Source organism: Ambystoma mexicanum, chromosome 10 (assembly GCF_040938575.1).
Source record: "Ambystoma mexicanum isolate Mex_15411 chromosome 10, UKY_AmexF1_1, whole genome shotgun sequence".
NCBI classification, from domain to species: Eukaryota; Metazoa; Chordata; class Amphibia; order Caudata; family Ambystomatidae; genus Ambystoma; species Ambystoma mexicanum.
This window is the reverse complement of record NC_090932.1, coordinates 1,676,144,126-1,676,165,570: the sequence shown is the minus strand read 5'-3', so window position 1 is coordinate 1,676,165,570 and position 21,445 is coordinate 1,676,144,126. Positions and strand designations below refer to the sequence as shown.

Genomic DNA, 21,445 nt, shown 5'->3' with positions numbered 1-21,445 from the left:
ATGTATTTTACTCTCCTGTGATTAGGTTGTGCCTCTTTACAAAAGTAATGTGTTGGTTTCACCAGATTATTCCTGTAGGGTAATTGTATGAGTGTCCTCCAACTGTTGGTATCACCAGGTTAGTCCTGTTAGGATAACTGTAAGAGTGTCCCCCAACTGGGTCTTGCTTCCCCTGACTTGCTGCTAGCCTGTCCTTAATAAGACTACATTAGGTTGTTGCCTACCTAGAATAACTATTCAGTAAAGCGTGACATTGGGTTTTACTTTCCCCTTCATTGTGAAGTTTAAAGTATGTTGGGTTTACTTGCGTTGTGTTAGCTGTGTGCTATCCAAAACAAGTTACCAGAGTTATTGCTTACCTCAATCTGGGGTTCCCTGATTTCCAAAGCATCTGTAATTGTATATTACATCCATAGTTTTACTCGCCTGGTATAACTGTGTGTTATGACAAAGTAGTTATAGGTTTCTACTGCACCTAGAATAAGTGTTTCACTATTCACCAAAAAGTATATTGTCCAGTTGACGGTTTGTGATTTATTCCAAGAGTCACTGTACAACTCGAAGGGCCTACTGCCCTTTTATTCTCAAAAGTAATCTCTAAGTAACCATTGGTCTTTTTACTCCCAAACAATAGGCTTGACCTATACTGAATGTGTACAACAAGGTTTGACTTCCCTAGAACTACTGTTAGGTGTTCCAAATAAGGTCTATACTTGGGTCTGTGTACTTTCAAGTATAGTGTTTTATATTGTGATTTCACATAATGTGTTAGCACTTACTTAACCCCTAGATTTATCTGGGCCTACCTGTATTTAAATAAATCCTTTATTTTTACAATACATAGTGTTTCAGTGTTTGTTTGGACCATTTGTATTACAATTTCACTTGTACTGTATCTACTGCCCTCTCTCCCTCCTAAAATGAGCCTGGCTGCTCTGCCTACGCTACCATGTACTCCGTTGGTACAGTCTTATACTAAGAGTGGAGTCTTGTACTGCCTCAGTTGAATGGTTTTGAAGAAGCCCTTAGTTGGACTTCAGAAAAAACTGTCCTAACAGCAGCGTAGACCACCCCCCCCCCCACTCCTCACCTTGATTAGTCCAGTATTGCCTCCACACGGGGCTTAACTCCTCGAATGGCCGCAGGCGGGAGACCTCGGGATGCAGTGAGCAGGGATCTGTAGATGTAGAAATCAGCGGGTCCGCAAAGTTGGAGAAGGCGGTGATGGGGGTGCTCCGGCCTGGGTTGCGAAGGGTGATCCGTCAATGTCTCTGGGGGCCCCGGTGTACGGAATGAGCCACTGCTAGTCCCCAGATGATAGATGGGGCGAGGGTCCGTCTTTGCGTCGACTTTGCCGCGGTGCGTTCTCCTCCTGCAGGCCGCCCTGCAGGAGTTCTGCCAGCAGGTGTTCACTGCGGTAGGGCGGTGGATGAATCCCAGCTCGCGGAGCGGGAGCAAGCGGTGAGAAGGAGCGCAGGGCGACCAGAAGAGGCCTCAGAGTCACCCAGATTCCAGCTGGGCTCCCAGTGCTGGAGCTCAGGATGGAGCGAGCCACACGGATGTAAGCAATGCGATCTCCGTTGCGCTGCATTAATCGGGCCACACTGTAGGCTGGGGGGAGCAGGAGCATGTTCTGGAGCGCTGAGGTCCATGCCAGTGTAAGTGGGTCCAGCGGCGAGGGTTGCTTTCTTATGCCTGCACCTCCCCCTTGAGGCTGTTATGCGGGATAGGGAATGGCGGTTGCCATTTTTCGGCCGTGTGTATTACGTCCGGAGGAATTGTCCTCATCTCTGCAGTCCCGTCAAGGGGAGGGGGGGGAACACCAGAGGTCAGCGATGTCAGCGGAAGGGGTTCCCCCAACGTTTCCTAGAGTTGCAGCTGAAAACTGGGTGCAGAACAGGCTGTTTTTCCACGCGGCTCACCGCACCGAACAGGAGCTCCTAGGAAGTCATACCGATCGTGTCAGCTCCGAGCAATGCTCCCCGGGATCACTGGTTTTAAGACTGTTTAACCTAGCTACTACACAATATCCACACTTTTTATAAATGTATGGTGCCGTGGGGTATACTGATAACTACACCTTGGGCATACATCTGGACGCCTAGCTCTCCATCAGACAGGTAAGCGCCATTGCAACATCATCGGCATATACTGCCAAGTTAATCAATGCGGGAAGACGATTACTCCTACGTCCCGTCCCCTTTCCTCCATACTTTTGGGGACATTCTGTCCTGTGGGACAGGAAAATGTCCTCTTTTTACGCGGGGTACTGCACGTGGCTTTAACCCCGTCCTCCTTAGCTCTGCATCGCCCTTCAGTCCTTTTCTCCGCACAGTCGGTGCTGGGGGCACTAGCTTCACCGGGAAGACCCTTTTTCTCTTTCCCGTAGTCCTTCTCTACCGCTCGGGTTCTGCGGTCGTGTTGTCCTCAGTCTATGCCGGAGCGTCTGGGATTTTCTACTTGTTCCTCTTGCGAGCGTCACTTTGCTAGGGCGGATCCCCATTCTCTCTGCTTAGTGTCTGGGTCCGGATCACCGTTGGGACTCGTGTTTCTTCTGAGACTCCCTTTCCGTCCGGGCACTTTGTCATCTTCGTAGGTGGGGGGAAATCTTCCAGAAGGTTCCTCCATCGCATTTCCACCACTTCATTTTGGAAAGAAGAGATGCCTGATAAGTTCTTTACTTTTCAGTGCATCCTGGCCGGGGGATTTCTTCCCGGGTTCCTCCAGGTCCGGGAGGGGCTTCATAAGCTCTGCTACCGGGGTTATCCCCGAGGTGCCTCGTAGGCCAAATAGGCGTACCAGAGTTTTCTCCGAGGGTTTTTGCGAGGGGTCTGCCTGTACCATATCACAATCTGAGGTTCACTGATCAGGTACTAATAGCCAGCATAGTCGTGCTGAGGCGTTGGGTACAGGAGTTTGCTCCGAGGTCTCCTTGTTAGGAGCTTCCCGCACAGACACGGGGGTGTGCCCTGAGGCGTCTGTTGAGGCTTTCGGTAACGAACCACGGTTCCAGGCTCCTCTCGGGGGAGCTATTAAGACCGGATTCTGTTTTGAGGTTCCTCTTAACGGGGCTAAGGTGTGTACCAACAGAACGGAGAGGCCTGTTAAGATCTTGTCGGGGTGGTGGATTCCTCAACTTTCCTGCGCTGCGTTCGCTGGGTTACCGGTTCTGTTGAGGGGGCACAGGGAGAGGTCGTCGACAGTAACTCCTGTTACTGGCTTTGCAGAGGTTCCACCTTTTTGGAGGCCAATTCAAGGGACAACCTGTCTAGTAAACATCCACGGCCCGATAGTACCAGCTCCGCCGAGGTTCCTTGTGTCAAGATTAGAATTTCAGTCAAGTCCCCTGACCAGTCTGTGGAGTCAACTTCCTCATCACATGTGATGCAGCTCTCCTCAGATGTTCACAAAATGGCGGGTGTTTCCGCGTGGATTACAGCAGCCATTTTGGATTCTTCCCTCACACCCACGCTATTGTCGGGTGCTGGGAACCTTCTTTTCAGTGGACAACCCTTTCCACGTCCGTGTGAATCCGTTCCGCCCTGCCTATGACTGGCGTGCTCGGATGCCACTACCACATTCAGTCTCGCTTCCTCCTACATCTTCCCCATTGGTCTATGTAGACACGGTGGGTGGCGGGCCTTCTTGGCAGCCCTCTTCACTGCGTTTGTGGGGTTATGCCCCTCCTGAGAGGCCTCTGCCCACTCCAGCGCCTAAGGTTTCGGCAGAGGATGCCTTTTTTCAGTGTAATGAACTGTGGTCCCATGAGGGAGTACTCTAAGGGCCTCTTCAGAGAAATCTGCCCTCGGACTCAATTGCCAGCCCCGGCGGTAGCTCCTCCTCTGCCTCCCGGCCTGCCACCAGCTCTTCCGCCTCTGCCTCCCTTTTCACCAGTGGACAAGTCCTCAGCAGAGCGTGATGTCAATCTGACGCCTGTTGCATCGCAGTCGGGGGACCCGGATGCTCCAGACGACCCCTTGACAGATCAGGATAGTGAAGACCAGCCCCGCTCTCTCAGCATTTCACGACCGGGTGCTGGACATGTCACTCCTGGACATACCAGTGCCCGAGGCATCCACGCCGTAGGAAGGGGTGCTCTCAGGGCGTGAACCTTGTCTCCACAGAGGCGCGCCGGCCTGTTCCTCCAGAGGGACGTCATGGCCGAGACCCGCAAGGTCTTTGATAAGCCCCACACTGGGCTACACATAAACGGATTGACGCCTGTTAAAGTCTTCACACCTCCGAGGAAGTAGCCTTGGCGTCCTGTCTGCTCCCGTCCTCGACGGTGGTAGCGGCCGCCACTCTGCAATCTAAGCCGGCTTCTGCGACTTACGCAGCTGCAGCCCAGGTTCTGTCAAAGGAGGGCAAATTACTCGATTCCTTGGGCAAGAAGATTTTTGCCAACTCTGCGCTGCAGTTGCATCAGGCTAACAGAGCTCATTTTAGCGGTGGCGAATATGAATCTGTGGAGAGTTTTGGCTGACTTCCAAGAGTTCATTCCGGCTACAGATTGGAAGACTTCAAGGGGGTCTGTCAGACGCCAGGATGTTGGCGCAGGATATGCTGGAGGCTGCTGCGCACCATGTCGACACCTCAGCTTGATGCCGCAGCAAACAAGGGGGTTACCGCCGTCGTCACCAAGGAGGGCAAGGCCGCCTCCAAGCAAGAATGACCCGGCCGTGTTGTCGGGCCCCCCACCGAAGCACCCCGGTGGGAGGCCGGCTGACTAAGTTTGTCGGCGTGTGGGAGTTCATCTCCACCGACCGTTGGGTGTTGGACACCCTGCCTAACGGGCACTCGCTGGAATTCCAGAAGTGCCCTCGCATTCCTCCCGTGGCCACGAAGGAAAATCACGTCCCTCAACTGCTGTTGGAGGTAAGGGCGATGCTCAAGAAAGGTGCCATCGAGCTCGTCCCCAGAAGTCTCTGGGGCTCCGGAGTGTACTCAAGGTTCTTCCTCGTCAGGAAGAAGACAGGCGGTTGGCGCCCCATCCTGGACCTGTGCCGCTTAAACAAGTACATCAAGGCACTGAAATTCAGGACGGTCACCCTCCAGCACTTGCTGGGACAGCTGGAGGAAGGCGACTTCCTATCATAGCTGGACCTGGAGGATGCTTACTTCCCCATTCTAAGAAGGCACATGAAGTTCCTCAGGTTCGTGGTTCAAGGACACATGGCTGGTCCCCTTTTGCAATGGCGCAGACGGGCTAAAAAACGGTGGTGTGGAAGGTTGCCCAGAGCAATTGCCAGTGGTTTAGATTAATTCGAAACCTTCCACCCATCACTTTTGTGGTCAGTTTGTTTCTCCTTGTGAGAGAGGGTATGCCCAGACGTGGGTCCCTTGCTCGCTGCGCCACAGGGAACCAGGCTGCACCTCACTGAGGAGGTCCAACAAGGCCGAAACATGTCTGGGGTTGCTTGGTTTTCTGTGCAGAGGGGACCTGGCCTAGCAGTTCGGGCTGGGCTGCTACCTTCAGTGGCGGCAGCTGCTGACTGATTTGCACATGGCTGGTCCCCTTTTGCAATGGCGCAGGCGGGCTAAAAAACGGTGGTGTGGAAGGTTGCCCAGAGCAATTGCCAGTGGTTTAGATTAATTTGAAACCTTCCACCCATCACTTTTGTGGTCAGCTCGTGGTTCAAGGACGCCACTACCAATTCAGAGCCCTACTGTTCGGATTAAAGTCGGCACCCAGGGTTTTCCACGTCTACCCCTACCTGGACGACTGGTTAATCCGGTCAAGGGAACTTGCCGTCGATCATACGGCGAGGACCGTCCGGTTGCTCACGGAGCTGGGGTTCTCCATCAACTACCCCAAATCCCACCTGGTTCCGTCGCAAGTAGCACTGTTTTTGGGGGCGAAGCTCGATACAGTGGAGCAATTGGCCTCCCCTTCAGAGGAGAGGACCAATACCATCCTGGGCAAGGCACGGCGACTGTTGGCCACGGACGTGGCCAGGGTGAGGTCCATCAAGTCCCTTCTCGGGATGATGTCCTCATGCATCTACCTTGTACCCAGACTTCGGATGCGTCCGCTGCAGGAGTTCCTCGACGCCCGCTGGTTTCAGGTGGGGGGCTGCTTTGAGGACAGGATCCCACTCGACAAGGAGTTCCGTCGGGCGGTCCTATGGTGGGACACCCGGGCTCACCTTACGACGGGCACAGACTTTCAAACCCTGGCGTTTCAGGAGACGGTGACTACGGACGCCTCTCTGGAGGGTTGGGGTGGGGGGCCCACACCGGAGATCTCCATGCAAGAGGCCTTTGGCTCCCGGTGGAGAGGTCTCTTCACATCAACATCTTGGAGCTCCGTGCAGTGTTCTGGGCGCTCAAGTCGTTCCTCCCGTCCCTCAAGGACAAAGTGGTGAGGATCTTCACCGACAACACCACCACAATGTTCTACATACGGAAGCAGGGGGGCACCATATACCCAGCCCTATCCAAGGAGGCCCGGATCTGTGGCACTGGGCCGTCGCCCAGGGGATGTGTCTGGTTCCCTTCCTCCTGGCAGGAATAAAAAACACCATTGCCGACTCACTTAGCAGGGAGCTACGCTCGTGCCACGAGTGGGAACTGTGCCAGGATCAAGTTGATTGACTCTTCCGATGATGGGGCAAACCACAGATCGACTTGTTCGCGACGGCGACGAACTCCAAGTGCCAGAGGTTCACCAGCAGGTTCCCCCAGCTGAGGAGCATGGGCGATGCTTTCTTGTTCCCTTGGGACGGCCTGTTTCTACCCCCGCAGAGGGGTAGGTGGGAGGGTTCGCATGTGAATCCATGCCAGACCCATGCTGGAGAACAACAGTTACAGGTAAGTAACTTGTTCCTTTTCCATTGGAATACGATCGACTGCCGAGTGTACTTGACGGACAGGATGGCGGATCTGTTAACCACGTGTCAAGTCTTCATTCAGTCAGAGAGCATGTTGCCTGGTGGTTTCAGAGGCTTCTGGGCCTCATGCGTGCTTGCTCTTCCCCTGGCGCGTATCAAGATGCGATTTAAGCAGTTGGCTCTTCGTAGCTCCTGGCTCCAGGTGGTGGACCCGGACACAAAAATACCGGTTCCACCCTACATGATGCCAGATCTCCTTTGGTGATGGTCTTCCAGCAATCTGTCGGTGGGTGCACCCTTTCAGGAGCTCTCCCCCCAGGTGACCATTACGACGGACTCCTCCCTTATCGGGTGGGGCGCGACAATGGATCATCTTCAGGTTTTCGACATGTGGTCGCCACAGGGCAGACAATTTCACATATTGCCTGGAACGTCTGGTGATTTTCCTGGCGCTCAAAGCATTCAAGACAGGGATGGGTCTGCATCCGCACGGACAATGCGGTATCAATGTTTTACGTCAACAAGCAGGGGGGTACCAGGTCACCTCCCCTTGTAGATTTAGCCATTCAGATTTGGGAATGGGCCATCCAGCATGGTGTTTGGCTGTTGGCAGTACACATTCCGGGCCAGCTGAATGTAACAGTAGACTCAGCTAGCGAGCGATGAGCAACTACGAGTGGGAGCTGAACACAGAGATCCTCTCAGAATTTTTTCGCCATTGGGGCACTCCAGAAGTGGACCTCTTTGCGACATCATTGAACAGGAAACTTCTTTATGCTTCCAGGAACGGACTCAGATCCTCTTCCCTGGGGGATACTCTTGAGATTCCGTGGCACAACATGAGGGCCTACGCCTTCCCGCCTCTTCCTCCGATTCACCGGGTGCTATGCAATCTCAGGAACATGCCGAATTGCTCTCTCATGTTCATAGCCCTGTGGTGGCCGGCCAGATTCTTGTTTACGGAGTTTAGCATCTGTCAGTCTGCTCACCAGTCAGGCTGCCGCTGATTCCCGACCTGCTTCACCAGAGCGATCAGCAGTTGTGGCACCCCTCCCCACAATCTTTCAGTTTGGCGGCCTGGTGCCAGAGTTCAAAATCTTAAGAGCGTTTCAATTTATATTTGATAATATGCGTATTATCCAAGCGGCTAGAAAACCTTCGACCAGGTCTCAGTATAGGAGCAAATGGCTCAGTTTCTGTCACTGGTGTTTAGCAAAAAAGCTGGACCCCATAGAAGCTACAAGCAGGAGGTAAATGGCTTCCAGCTCCCCTCCATTTCGATCCCTGAACATATCCTTATTTGGCAAATACTCTTGCCAGTGATAGTTCTGGCAAGAAGTGTAGGATGTCTGTATTGATTGTGTACCCATTGATCACTTGCATAGGTTTAAAATTGGTCTCTAGTTCTCTGAAAGACAGGCCACTATTCTGTCGTTTTTAGCTCCTCTCAAACAGGATTTATTGTGGTTATATGATTATATAATTGGACCATTTATTTACTGGATGGTTTCCACTTGGGTGGGTCTATAGCACACTTCAGCTCAGTCCTAAAAGAGAATTTAAACTCTTTGCTGTTCTGTCTGGTTCCTCCCACAATTGCAGTGTAGAAAAGAAATGCCAAGAGATTCTCCTCCTGATAACTGCCCCGCAGCAACCGCAGATACTTGATTTGGCTTTACTGGCAGTCCTTTTGATGCGGCTGGAGCATGGAAACTATCTAGGCACAGAACAAGAGGGTTGAAGTTTGGATTACCTTAAGGGAAAAGTTCGAATTTGAAAAATAGTAATAACCTTTTTAACACTGCATCATTATAGTAGTGCCCAGCAAATGCTAACTGCCATTCTGAAAAAGTGGCATGTCTTCCTGAGCACGAGACTGCGGCCTGCTTCTAAGACTTGTATGTTAAGACGCTGTCCTTGTACCTGATACATTGATAAGAAACAGTCATACTCTGTTTGAAGCCTCCCTCTCCATTGAAAAGCATGGGTACCCTGGGTATAAAACCCGGTGACTGGAGGAAATGGGGGCGGGGGAGGGGGATTGTTGCACATGCTCGTTTGTTGGGTCGCTGTTTGTCATGTGTATGCTGCTTTAAAGGTAGTTTACCAATTACTTGATGAGCCTATGGTCACTTTTCCATGACACTATAAACCTGGGGTTCTTCGCCATATTCAACGTTTGCTATGCAAGTCCCTCCCCGAGATCAAATCGGGACAATTGTTTTATAGGATTGTCCTTGTGATCCTCCTGCCTAGAGTGGGTATGCTTGAATTTCATATACCACTTTTTATTGTAATTTGGACGAGTAAAAAAAATGACTCCCAATATATGTATGCATCTATGCAGGGGTTGAGGATTGATGGCCGAGAGGGGGTAAAAAAATGTTGGGCATACCATTGCAAGAGGAGTGCATAGACATTTAAAAATATTGCGACTTATTTATACTTGTTCAAACTATTCAATTTTAAAAAGTGGTATGTGAAACTGTTACTGTTTTTCAGTGGTATACCCTGGTGTGTAACAGCCATATTTCTTAGTCTGCAAGCCTAGGTTTCATCCATACGAATCAAGTGGTGGTTTAGACTTGAAATTCTATAGATTTTGAGTAGTCTACCCTTAGTATTTTGATAGTCAAAACCTATGAAATGTGCTTAGTTATTAATCTGTTAGCAAGTTATTTACAGTGCTCACTGCCTCAGTTATGATTTCTAATTGACTTTAATTCGCCAATGTAGACTACTCAACCTGGTCCAGTGCGGCCTAGGCCGGTTCAGCAGCAGCTGCCAGTACTACCACCACCTTCAAATGGAGAGCTTGTTGGACGTGGGCGACAACGAATTGTATCTGCACCTGCACGACCGCCATGTGGTGATGGTAGGTCACCTAGATTGCCTTTAGTTTGCTTTGTATATACATCAGAGGTTGTATGCTTCTAGAATCTTGTACTCCGCCATCCAGATAAGGTGCGTATCAGGCCTTTTTACGCATAGAAATCTTGTCAATACGGCCCTTTTTAATTCTTCCTTATGTACCATTTACACATGCTATTTATGGCAGCACCCCATAAATCATGGAGCTCACTGGTGAATGCCTGGCTAACAGCAGCTTGCAAATCCACTAGTAATAAGACAGTTTCTTGAAATAAGCAACTGGAATGAGTCCTGGTCTGTTTAATTGGTTTAACTCTCTCCTGTTAATGATTCTATGAAGATAATACTTTCTGAGTAATGTAAAAAGGGAATTTGTGTTATGTTCACTTTGTTGAACTGCCTGCATTTTGTAGGTTACAGTATTATCTTGAATCATTAACATGCTTTTCACTTTGCTTTAGGACACAGGTAGTATTGTGTAAAAGGAAAATGGTCTTAAAGAAGGGCTGCATTTCTGCTTAATTGGCTTTAATAGAGGCAGTGCAGTTGCAGCAGCATGGGCATTTCATACTGTGTTTTCTTCATCACAGAAGCACACCTTTTGCATAGATAGGCATGTGGTCTGAACTTTAACTCCCGTTCTGACCACCCATCGCAAGCAGGTATAATGGATACATGTAAAAGCAGTGCTGTATATATTTTCGGTGGCACAGATTGTACCGGTATCTCTCAACAGGTCTGCTATATATTCAGGCAAAGTAGCCTAATTTATCAACAGAGCTGCTATATCGTACGCATGCCATCGCACAATGCCAAATATCCATGGCAGGGCTGATTGCATCATGCCCACATTTCTTAGCAGGATTGCTAGGTTTTGGTAAAGTACCTGAATTTCTTAACAGAGCTGTTAAGAACGCATGATCATGTGTTGTCATTTTTTTGCAGCGAGCGAAAATGCACGCAAGATAAGTGTCTGAGCTCTTCCCATCAACATACGACAGTGTGAGAAGATGGCATTGCTGTTGCATACTTCAATTCCGTCTACTCGGTCTTGAATTTTTCAAAACGTCTGCTTCTCCCATGTCAGAGTCCCACTGCCAAAAATCTAGCACATTTCAATGCCTCATTATGAATCTCCTGACTAATGTTGGATAGTCCAAACTGGCTTGGAGCTTTTGACAAGCCATTTATGTCAGGCAAGCCTCACATGGAACTGCCAGTGCCCTAACCCTATGTGCCTTTCAGTGTCGACAGCCTGTTGGGAAAGGCAGCTCAGTTGGTCAATAACCCTGTTGCAGAGATTGTGTAACCTGTTAGTTCAAATCTTGTTACTCGGTGTGTTAATGAGTCTGCATCAGAGATATGCATTTAATATGCAAGTAACATTTAATTGCAACACAGTTGACTTAACTTTCGACTTTTCAAAATGAGTACTTAATGTTGAGTGATTCGGAACACACGTTTCATCTGGGATGCTCAACTAGTAATGGCTCATAACACAGAACTCATCAGGTCTGCTATACCTGTTATTGCTCAGAATACAACTCTTCAGGGCTGCTATGCTTGTAATGGCTCAAAACACACACCATGATCAGGGGTACTAGACCTGTGATGGCTCAGAAGTAGAACGCGCACATCCCATGAGGACCCACTATACTTGTAATGGCTCAGAACAGACCTCATTTGGACTGCTATACTTGCAATGGCTTCGAACCGACACATCTAATTCGGGCTTATATACTTGTAGCGGTTCAGAACACACACCTCATCTGGGCTGCTATACCTGTGATGGCTCAGAATACACATCTCGTATGGGCTCTTGTACTTCTAATGACATACAGTGTTGGTAAAGCATCTGCATTCAAGCAAGTGCTGCATCTGGTCAGACCTCTAACTCTATAATTCCCAGCCTAATAGCCAAAAGGTGGTTTGCACATATCCTAAAAAGGAGCACCCAATGGTAAAGTTGCACTAGACTTTTAAATAGAAAAGGCATTTGCAGCTTTTTCGATATTTATTGGTGCTATGTTAAAAGATAAACAGAAAAACAGGAGAGGAAGAGCAACTCTGAACCTAAGCAATGCAGAAGAACAAAGCTGAGGAGCGGCGGGGGGGGGTTGGGGGGGTTGCAGGGACAGCGATAATACTAGACCATCCAAAACATGAATTCAAGCAACAGGAAGAGAGCAATGAGTTACATGATAGGGCAACACAGCGTGAGAAGGGAAACAGACAAACACACAATAGGAGTGAAGGATAGAAGCAGAGCAAAAGAGACATTTGGAGACTAACATAAAACACAGATCAGCATCAGGTGTGAGGGGATTTGGAAATGGAAAAGCAAGACTAGAGAAGGGCATGCCAACAACATGAGACGGTGCAAGAAAGATGATCAAAAGGAGTAGTAACCACAACCTAGAAAAAAAATAGATATAGCCAGAGTAATGACATGGAGGAGTTACATCAACTGATACGAGATATAGGAGGAAAAAAGCAACAATAGAATGCAGAGATGGGAAATGTAGAGTGACGGAGAAACAGACTGCAAAATGTGGCATCTCAACACTAAAGGGTGAGAGGCAGAGCGTCAGAGTGAGAGACTGGGAAAACAAAGTAGTAAAGGGAAGGAGAGATGAAGCAAAAACATGGAGTGGCTGTCGAGCAGGTAGTGCCAGGCAGCAACAGTAGGCCCGAGAGGCAGAGAAGTGATGCTGGTAGAGTGAGGGACTTGATTCATGAATCACCCGATGTACCCCCAAGTTTCATGAAGATGAAGCTGGGTAGTATGCATCTAAGAGGTTCTTGTGTGGGGAAAACGTTTTCCACGTGTTCAATACATTATTTAGAAACACTTTGAAATGCAGCTGTTTTGTCACTGTTTTCGAACAAAGTTTTAATTATATGCACAAATTGGATAGTTGTCACACTTTTTACTCTCTTGCGAATGAGGAAAATCATTTTTACTCATGAAATTGGATTTACTCTCGAATTCTTAATATTGGGAGTAAAATATTCAATCCAAAATCCTCTCTGGAGCACTGCTTGAACTGTCCTCTACACTCCTTCCCTGATCACTTATTTGAGATGTCACTCCGTGATCTTTTTCTTCCTGCATGTTGGGTAATTCCAATCATTATGGCAGAATACCTGGGCTCCTACAGAGAACCATGTTTTCATTTCCACCTCCAACACTTACTAACCTGTCTGGATATTGTGTGGACATTAGAGGAGGTGTGTACCCATCGTCGTGGAACATTCTAAGGGATTGTGTCCTCTGACGTGTTCCTTATCTTTGATAATACGTTTCCAGCTTGCCTGGCCTCGGAAATTTTTTCTGTAGAGGGCGCTGCGCGTCGACGTCCGCCGAGTCGATGTCCCTCGACGGACACCGTATCTGCGCCGATGTCACCATGCCCATAAATAGCCACGCGCTGTGTCCGTTGTCCTGTTCCGTTTTTCCGCGCTTCGTGGGGCCTCGGAACGTCGTGGCTCAGTTAGTCAGGTTAACTATCTATCTCGACTCGAATATTCCTTATCGCTCTTGATGGCTTCATCAGAACAGACGACGCCGCGATCCGGCTTCAAGAAATGTCAATAACGGATCCACACAGGGTCTGTTTATGGTGCTTGGGATCCGAGCACCATTGTTCGGAGTGTGAGGACTGCATGTCCATGACGGCGAAAGCCTTGAATGAGCGAAAGGGGACGCTCGAGAGAGGTAAGTCAGCCAAAACCTCTTCGAAAGTTTTGTCGGCTGAGTCGAGGCATTAGTCTCCTCGCTGTCAAACATTCCCATTCTAGATCTCGAAGCAGCTCCCACCATTCGTCGAGATATAGACACTCAAAAAAGAGACGTCGAAGGTCCCATTCCTCGTCTTCTGTGTCCCCAGAAAGAGTCTCCTGTCCCACCAAACACAGTTCTCAAGCTGAGTGGGAGGAATTCAGAAAAAAAATGTTAAGCGTCTTCGAGAACTCGGCCTCGACCCCCTCGAAGACAGCTGAGGGTGATACCTGTGATGCTGGAAATGCATCAGAGGGGCAAGGCCTCTGAATCCTTGTCCCTAACTGCTTTTTATCGTGTGTTCTGTCCTGTTTTCTGCCCAGGAGTCCATGTGGGACTCGTGGCAGTGCAGCTCTCTTTTGGTTTGGTGAACAGACCCATGGGATACCCTTATGGCACCCATGGGTAGGGGTACAACCCTGTGCCCCTAGTGTATGTTTTTGGGCACCTGTGGGTGGCCCACAGAGCAGGGTATGGGCTGGTGGCAGCTCCATGCTGAATTTGACAGGTGCTCTGGGTGTCCTCTATTTTGGGATACCCAGGCCCTGCCATTGGGATCAGTTGATTCCTGATAGGAAACAAGATGGCCCCTGTGGCCTCTTGCCTTCTATTGCCCAATACCTTGTTTTCCCAAAGTCCTGGGAAGCCCTGACTGTCCCTTCCCCCTGACTGGCTGTTGGGTGGAAGTTCCATATATGGTGTTGTTGTGAAGGCCCAGCTAGACTGACTGGAGCCTTCCCAGTGACTGTATGTTGTGGGTACCTCCTGTGGGTGGGACCTGGGTGAATGGAGTGTGTGACCAATATACACTCCTTGTTGTGGTTGTCTGGTTTCTGGCATGAGAGACAAAGACTGAGACAGCCCTGCCCGAAACTGGCCTGAATGCAGTGTGTAGTGTTGAATGGCTGGGTACTTGTCCCAATCCACATTCCTTGTTGTGAGTGTCTGAAAGGGACGAGTGTGGCCTGAATGCACTGTGTGCCTGATTGGCTGACTGCATGAATGCCCTTCTGTGTGATTGGCTGCTGAGTGTGTGCCAGCAGTGTGGATGAGAGACAGAATAGTATATCTGGGGACCTCTCACCACTGGTAGTTGTTCAGAAGCGTTCTGGAGCCGAGTCTCCACTCTAAGAGTAACTGGAACTGCTGATCCTCGACGTCCAGCTGGAAGAAGAAGACTTGCTGCTGCATTTGCTTCGACCGATCCGAAGACTGCCGAAATCGTCGAAGACTGACCCGAGAGAGGACCTGGTAAGGCGCCCTCTTCCTGTGCTCCGAGGGACCATCGAGCACCGCTCCATCTTCGCCGAAGCGCCCTGGAAGTCGGACCCTCGAAAGGCTGCCGACCCGAGACGGGACCGCCGAGGAGATCGAAGTGAAGCACCCGGACATCGCCGCCGTCGAAGTCCATTGCCGTCGACCAGGGTTCGCAGGTCTGTGTAACCGCTGGAGGCCCGTCGAAGTTGTGTTGCCCAGCCGTGGGAACCACTTGACGCTGTGTCGCCGACGACCGGAGCCGCCCGCTCCTTTGCCTAAGAACATTCGAATCGAAGGACTCCCTCGTCTGCATCGTCGACCGCTTTATCCTGCCGGAGAAAGTCGAGGACGACCAACGCGCCGAGGAGAAACCTGCCGGTGGGTTTCCCGCCACCCGAAGACTACAAAGACTCGAACGACTCGACGCCCTTGCTGGGCCCCCGTCTTCACGAATCTTTGTGGTCCAGAACAATTGTCATCGAGGTGCCCCGCACGCCTCTTCCTTGCAGGACGCCGACGCTCCGACGCCGACGTGCACCGCTTGGATCGAAGCTGCCGCCTCATCGATGCCGTTCTACCCTGTTTGTTGTCGGACGTTCGAAGCCCCGTGTCTCCCGCTTGAAAGGGAAGGCATTCAAGAAGGGCCGTCGATTCCCCGACGCCGAGTTCCTCGACGGACGTTCGACGCCCCGTGTCTCCCGCTTGAAAGGGAAGGCATTCCAGAAGGGCCGTCGATTCCCCGACGCCGAACGCAGAGTTCCTCGATGCTTCTCGACGCCTCTCGACGATCCGTGACTCCCGCTTGAAAGGGGGTCGCTCAAGAAGGATCTGTCGACGCCTCTTCGAAGAACTCGACTCCACCAGGTACATTGGGGGGGGTAAAAACATTATAGGAGGGAATAAGACTTGCAGAACAATATATGGACTGGGCTTGTGCTATATCTTTATTTTACAGGTTGCCCAGGTGGGGGGGGATCTCCACACAGAACTGTCTAGTGGTAGGGGCCAGTATTCTGCCTATTGCTCAACCATCTTATTTTCTCTCCTATCTCTATTGCTGGTTTCACTCTGACATTACTCTGTGTGACATTATTACAGTATTGTTGATGCACTTTAATAAGATCTATTCTGATGTTTGTTAATCTGCTTAGAATCACATGCTGTGCATAGGTCCGACATCCAGTGGTCACTGCGGAGTATTGCATTTTGTTTTTCGTAGTCGAAAAGGGGACGTCGACAAGGCGCGTCTGTAACACTATCCCTATAGTGACGTGCTTTGTACCCACAATCCCTCACGCGTCGAGGTCCCTCAGATTGTTTTTTTCCGCCCAGCTTCTGGTCGCCTTACGCGGAGCTCCTAGAGAGACATTGCAAAATACTTACTACAGACCTCGGTCCTTAATTATTCTTATTATATTGTTAAAGATCCCTCCACTCGACGTTAGCTGTGAAGCTGTTTCTCCGCCGAGCAAGTTTTCGACGGAGGGGAAGAGACGGAGGGGATACTTCGGCGCATCCGAACACGTGGCCTGGCCTCGCCGGCCAACATATACAGTAGGGAGAGTGGGGGTTCGAACTTTTATCTTCTCTTTGAGAATGTCTTTCTTTCTCCCCTATCTTTCCATTGGGGTTGTTATCACCAGTTATTATTGCCTCAGCTATGGAGAGGACACCTTTTAAGTTTTGCCCACGCTGTAGGGGCAAATACACTTGGAAGGATAAACACAAGCTCTGTAATCGTTGCTTGCCCCTCGATCATAAGGAGGACAGCTGCGCGGCCTGTAAGCTCTTGAAACCAAGAACTCTTAAAGAACGGAAAGTTAAGAGGTGGGCGCACTATGCTATGTCGAAGTCAGTTTCCTCACCCGCCGCCGCTGTTACAGAAAGTGATGAGGAGGGTGATAACTCGACGTCAGTTACGGAAGTCATTAACCCCCAGAAGGAGCGCTCGCGCTCCTCGACGTCCGTCCCTGGCCCCGACGGGCTCGGCTCACGCCCTGATTATGGGGATGAACACCCCGGCGACAAGGACGCACATAGACCCCATAGGCCTATGCACACAACCCACGGCTCTTCTTCGTCGAAGACGAAGGATCCATCAGCGCCGAAGGGGACGCAGGGCACTCCGGCGTCTACCTCAGACCGTAAGGGTCTCAAGCCCCACCCACAAACGTAGCCGCGACCAGCGATTGGGCTTTCATCAAACACGGGCGCTACCTCAAAATCATCCGACGAAACGCTCCATAGAGCGGCCGTCTAGGAACAACGCGTAACGCAGGCAACGTCGACACCAGAGCCCTCTACTGACGAACTCGTTGTCGAGAGCCTGGCGAGAATTGTTTCCGAAGACGAACGTAAGCGGACGACGAAACAGACGTCGAATACCGCACAAAAAGCTATAGAAACGCCGAAAAAGCACAAGAGTAGCCAGGAACTGCTCCCTTCATCTAAGGGCACTTCTGAACTACAGGAGGGCTTTTCTGAGGGCGACGGAAAGCTTTCTTCGACGTTGTGGGAGCGTTCTAAGCGTTTGGAAGGTGAAAACACTGATTTCCCCCCTCTAGACTATTCAGGGGTCCCCCATGAGACCCTTGAAAGACTCCATTCTTGTATGGAGAAAATGGAAAGGTTTTTGGGAAGCCAAAACCCACCCACACACAAAAGACCAAGAGAATGGCCCCAGGATGACCCTAGGGTCAAGATCCCTAGGCTGTTTCCACCTTCTACAGACGTATATGACCTCACTGAAGAGGAGCAATACCTCCAGGAAGATGAGTGTTTGGGTGGAGAGGAAGAACATGAGGAAGAGGGGTTTGAAGAAGATCCTTACACTAGTGCAGGAGTTTTTGAAGAAGATACAGCTACCTCGCAGCCCTGGCAATCCCCATCAGTGCAGCCTTGGCAATCCCCATCAGTGCACTCAGACCCTGATGCCTATCACCCTTCTCCTCCCAAGGATTAACCTATTGGAAACACCTCTACCGTAGATGACCAACCTTCACTTAATGCACTATTGCGCAAGGCAGCAGCGCATTTTGAAATAGACACAGGGGAAACTCTTCCTGACATAGACTTTGTAGAAAAAGTTACTAAAGAAAAAGCCCCTGTTAGTCAGTCTATTCCGCTCCTGGCTTCTATAAAGAGAAGAATAACTCCTTCCCTTTCCAATCCTGCCTTAGTCAGAGGGGTCAACCCTCGGATAGAAAAGCTCTTCAGCCCTTCGTCCTCTGACCCTTTGTACATCAGAGGACATTCTATTCCGGACTCCCTCGTAGTTACTAATACAAGAAAAAGAGCGGGGGTACCACTATCCACTAGTGAAACACCACCTGACAGAGGGCAAGAAGCTCTATGCACTTGGGAAGAGAATCACGACCTCCGCCGCCTTCTCAACTAGGATTGCAAATAACAATTCCCTACTAGCTAGCTATGCAGATGCACAGTGGAGCACGCTGCGAAGCGAAGCAGAGGACGCACCAGAACCCCTGTGTTCACGGCTGTTAGCTATAATCTCAGAGGGAACTCTTGTAAACCAGGGCATCGTAAAGAACTCCTTAGATGCCGCAGAGACGGCTGGCCGTTCCCTGGTTCAGGGAATACTTCTCAAACGCCATGTCTGGCTGCGCAATTCGGGATTTAAGCCGGAAACCCAGGCTTCCCTGATAAATAAGCCCATAGAACAAACACACCTGTTTGGGAAAGCAGTGGATGAGGCCCTAGAACATGCGAAGAAAGAGTTTGATACCATCAAGACTCTTGACCAAATTTCTAGGCCCCCTAACAGACGCGGCTATGGCAATAGACGCTCCTTTCGTGGCCAACGCCAGCAAAACCAACAGCAATTTTACTCTGCTACCAACTGGCCCTCTAACCAGGGTAACAACCAGTTCAGTCAAAGAGGCCAACGCCGTGGCAAAGGAAGAGGGCGCGGCTCCAGTCCAAAAGGCCCCGCGCCCAATACCAACAAATGACCCGAAGATTCGGGTCCCCTCCCATGCATCACCGGTGGGGGGCCGGCTAACATCGTTCCTATCAGCATGGGAGGGAATATCGTCAGACCGCTGGGTTTTATCCACCATAGCCCACGGATACTGCATCGAATTCAACGGTTCCCCGAAGTACAGACCCCCACGGAACCGACGCATGACACCGGAACACCTCACCATCCTTCTTCAAGAAGTAGAAGAGCTACTGAAAAAAGAAGCTATAGAGGCTGTCCCCCTATCTCAGGTAACAGAAGGTATTTATTCAGTGTACTTCCTTGTACCCAAAAAGGACTTAACCATGCGCCCTGTATTAGATCTGCGCCCAGCGAACAAATTTGTCAAACCCCAAAAGTTTCGTATGGTGACCTTGCAGGAAGTAATCCCACTTATCACAGGGGGATTACATGACAACACTAGACATGAAAGATGCATACTTTCATATTTTAATGTTGCCAGCGCACAGAAAATACCTCAGGTTCAAGATGGAGAACAAACACTATCAGTTCAGAGTACTACCCTTCGGGATAGCATCTGCACCAAGGGTATTTACGAAAGTAGTGGCAGCGGCCCACCTGCGCAGATTATCCATCCCGGTTTACCCGTACCTCGACGACTGGCTCATAACAGGGGATTCTTACGAAACATCCATCTCCAATACCCAAAGGACCGTAGACCTTTTGTCCCAACTGGGCTTCTCCATCAACGAAAAGAAGTCCAGCTTAGACCCCAGCCAAATCAAACAATTCCTAGGGGTTTTAATTCGAACAAAGGACGGCCTCGTCTTCCCCTCCAACGAGAGGGTCCAAAACATGCTGTTTCAGATCCCCCATTATGTGGCAGGTTGAGAGGTGACGGTACGCAAAGCAATGCGCTTGCTAGGGATGATGGCGTCATGTATTTATTTGGTACCTCACGCGCGCATGCGCCCAATGCAAGAGTGGCTCTACAGCCAGTGGTGTCAGGCCAGCGGACAATGGGACGATCTAGTGGTGGTCTCGCAGGCCTTGGTTCTCTCGCTACGGTGGTGGACAAAAGAAAACCTGTTATTAGGGAAAACTTTTGCCACAACCGTAGTGGAAGCCACTCTAACCACAGACGCATCCCTCACAGGATGGGGGGGCTCACCTATCCCATCAGACTGCTCACGGAGCGTGGACTCCGAGCTTAGCATCCAAGCATATAAACCTGCTGGAACTACTAGTGGTGTTCAAAGCACTGAAGGCCTTTCAGGAACACCTACAAGGAAAGACAGTGATGGTCCTCACAGACAGCACCACAGCCATGTACTACCTAAACAAGCAAGGGGGCACTCACTCTCCAGGACTGTCCAAACTGTCCCAAAATATATGGAAGTGGGCTCTCAAACACATGAAGTTCCTACTATCACAACATGTACCAGGGGAACTCAATCTGCTAGCAGACAAACTCAGCAGAGACTTCCCCCTGCCCGAAGAGTACGAATGGCAATTGCACGAAGACATCGTCTTAGACGTCTTCACGCAATGGGGATTCCCGGAAATGGACCTGTTCGCAACTATGGAGAACTCGCAATGCCAAAGTTACGCCTCCAGGTACCCCCAGAACCAATCCAAGGGGAACGGTCTGTCGATGTAATGGTCAGGGAAATTTGTTTACACCTTTCCCCCCCCGACTCCCCTTCTCAACAAGGTGGTGCACAAGATGCACCAGGAGCAGGTTACCATGATACTAGTGGCCCCAATGTGGGCCCGGCAGCCATGGTTCGCTCACTTGATGGAGATGTCCCTATCTCCCCCAGTGAAACTTCCCTGCCCGTACAACATGCTGTCACAGGACAAGGGCAGGACACTGCATCCATGTCCTCAGACCATGAACTTAGCAGCCTGGCTCCTGAGATCATAGAATTTGGACATTTACAACTCCCGCAGAGATGTATGGACATCCTCAGGGAAGCCAGAAAACCTAATACTCGCCACTGCTATTCTAGCAAGTGGAAAATATTTGTCATCTGGTGTAAATCTAAGAGCATCAACCCGGTTGACTGCTCTCCCACTAACATTGTTCTGTACTTGACCCATTTACTGGATTCAGGTCTAGTGTTCAATTCCATTAAAGTCCACCTAGCGGCACTTTCTGCATACACCACTTCCCAACTTAAAGTGTCGTGGTGGAAGATACCAGTTATCAAGGCCTTCATGGAGAGGGTAAAGAGAATACACCCGCCGATAGCTAACCCATTTCCCGGATGGGACTTAAGTGTGGTACTTTCTAGACTCATGGGCCCTCCTTTCGAACCCATGCACAAGGCAACTCTTAAAGACCTCACTCTTAAGACTGCTTTCCTAATAGCTATCACCTCCATTAGGAGAGTAAGTGAACTACAGGCTCTTTCTGTACTAGACCCCTTCGTAACAGTTCACAAGGATAAGGTGGTTCTACGCACACACCCAAGGTTTGCACCAAAATTCATCTCGAAATTTCATGTAAACCAGTCAATAGAACTACCAACGTTCTTTCAAAACCCTTCCAGCTTGGGAGAAAAAAGTCTGCATACACTAGATGTACGCAGAGCTGTCATGTTCTACATGGAAAGAACCAGACCACTGAGAGAGACTAATCAGTTCTTTGTCTCTGGCAGCAGGAAGAGAAGGAGATGCAGTTTCAAAGTCCACTATATCTAGATGGATTGTTCAATGCATCACTCTGTTACACTCTTGCTAAGAGAGAACTACCCTTCAAGC

At 50.0% G+C, this 21,445-nt stretch overlaps 1 protein-coding gene across 1 annotated transcript in view; it reads left to right on the top strand.

The window, feature by feature from the left end:
• PIWIL1 (piwi like RNA-mediated gene silencing 1) overlaps positions 1–21,445 on the top strand; it is a 1,334,367-nt gene that overhangs the window by 251,054 nt on the left and 1,061,868 nt on the right. The window contains exon 3 of the mRNA XM_069620111.1: positions 9,567–9,705. Within this exon, the coding sequence (XP_069476212.1) occupies positions 9,567–9,705 (139 nt within the window). The remainder of the gene's footprint in view (positions 1–9,566; positions 9,706–21,445) is intronic.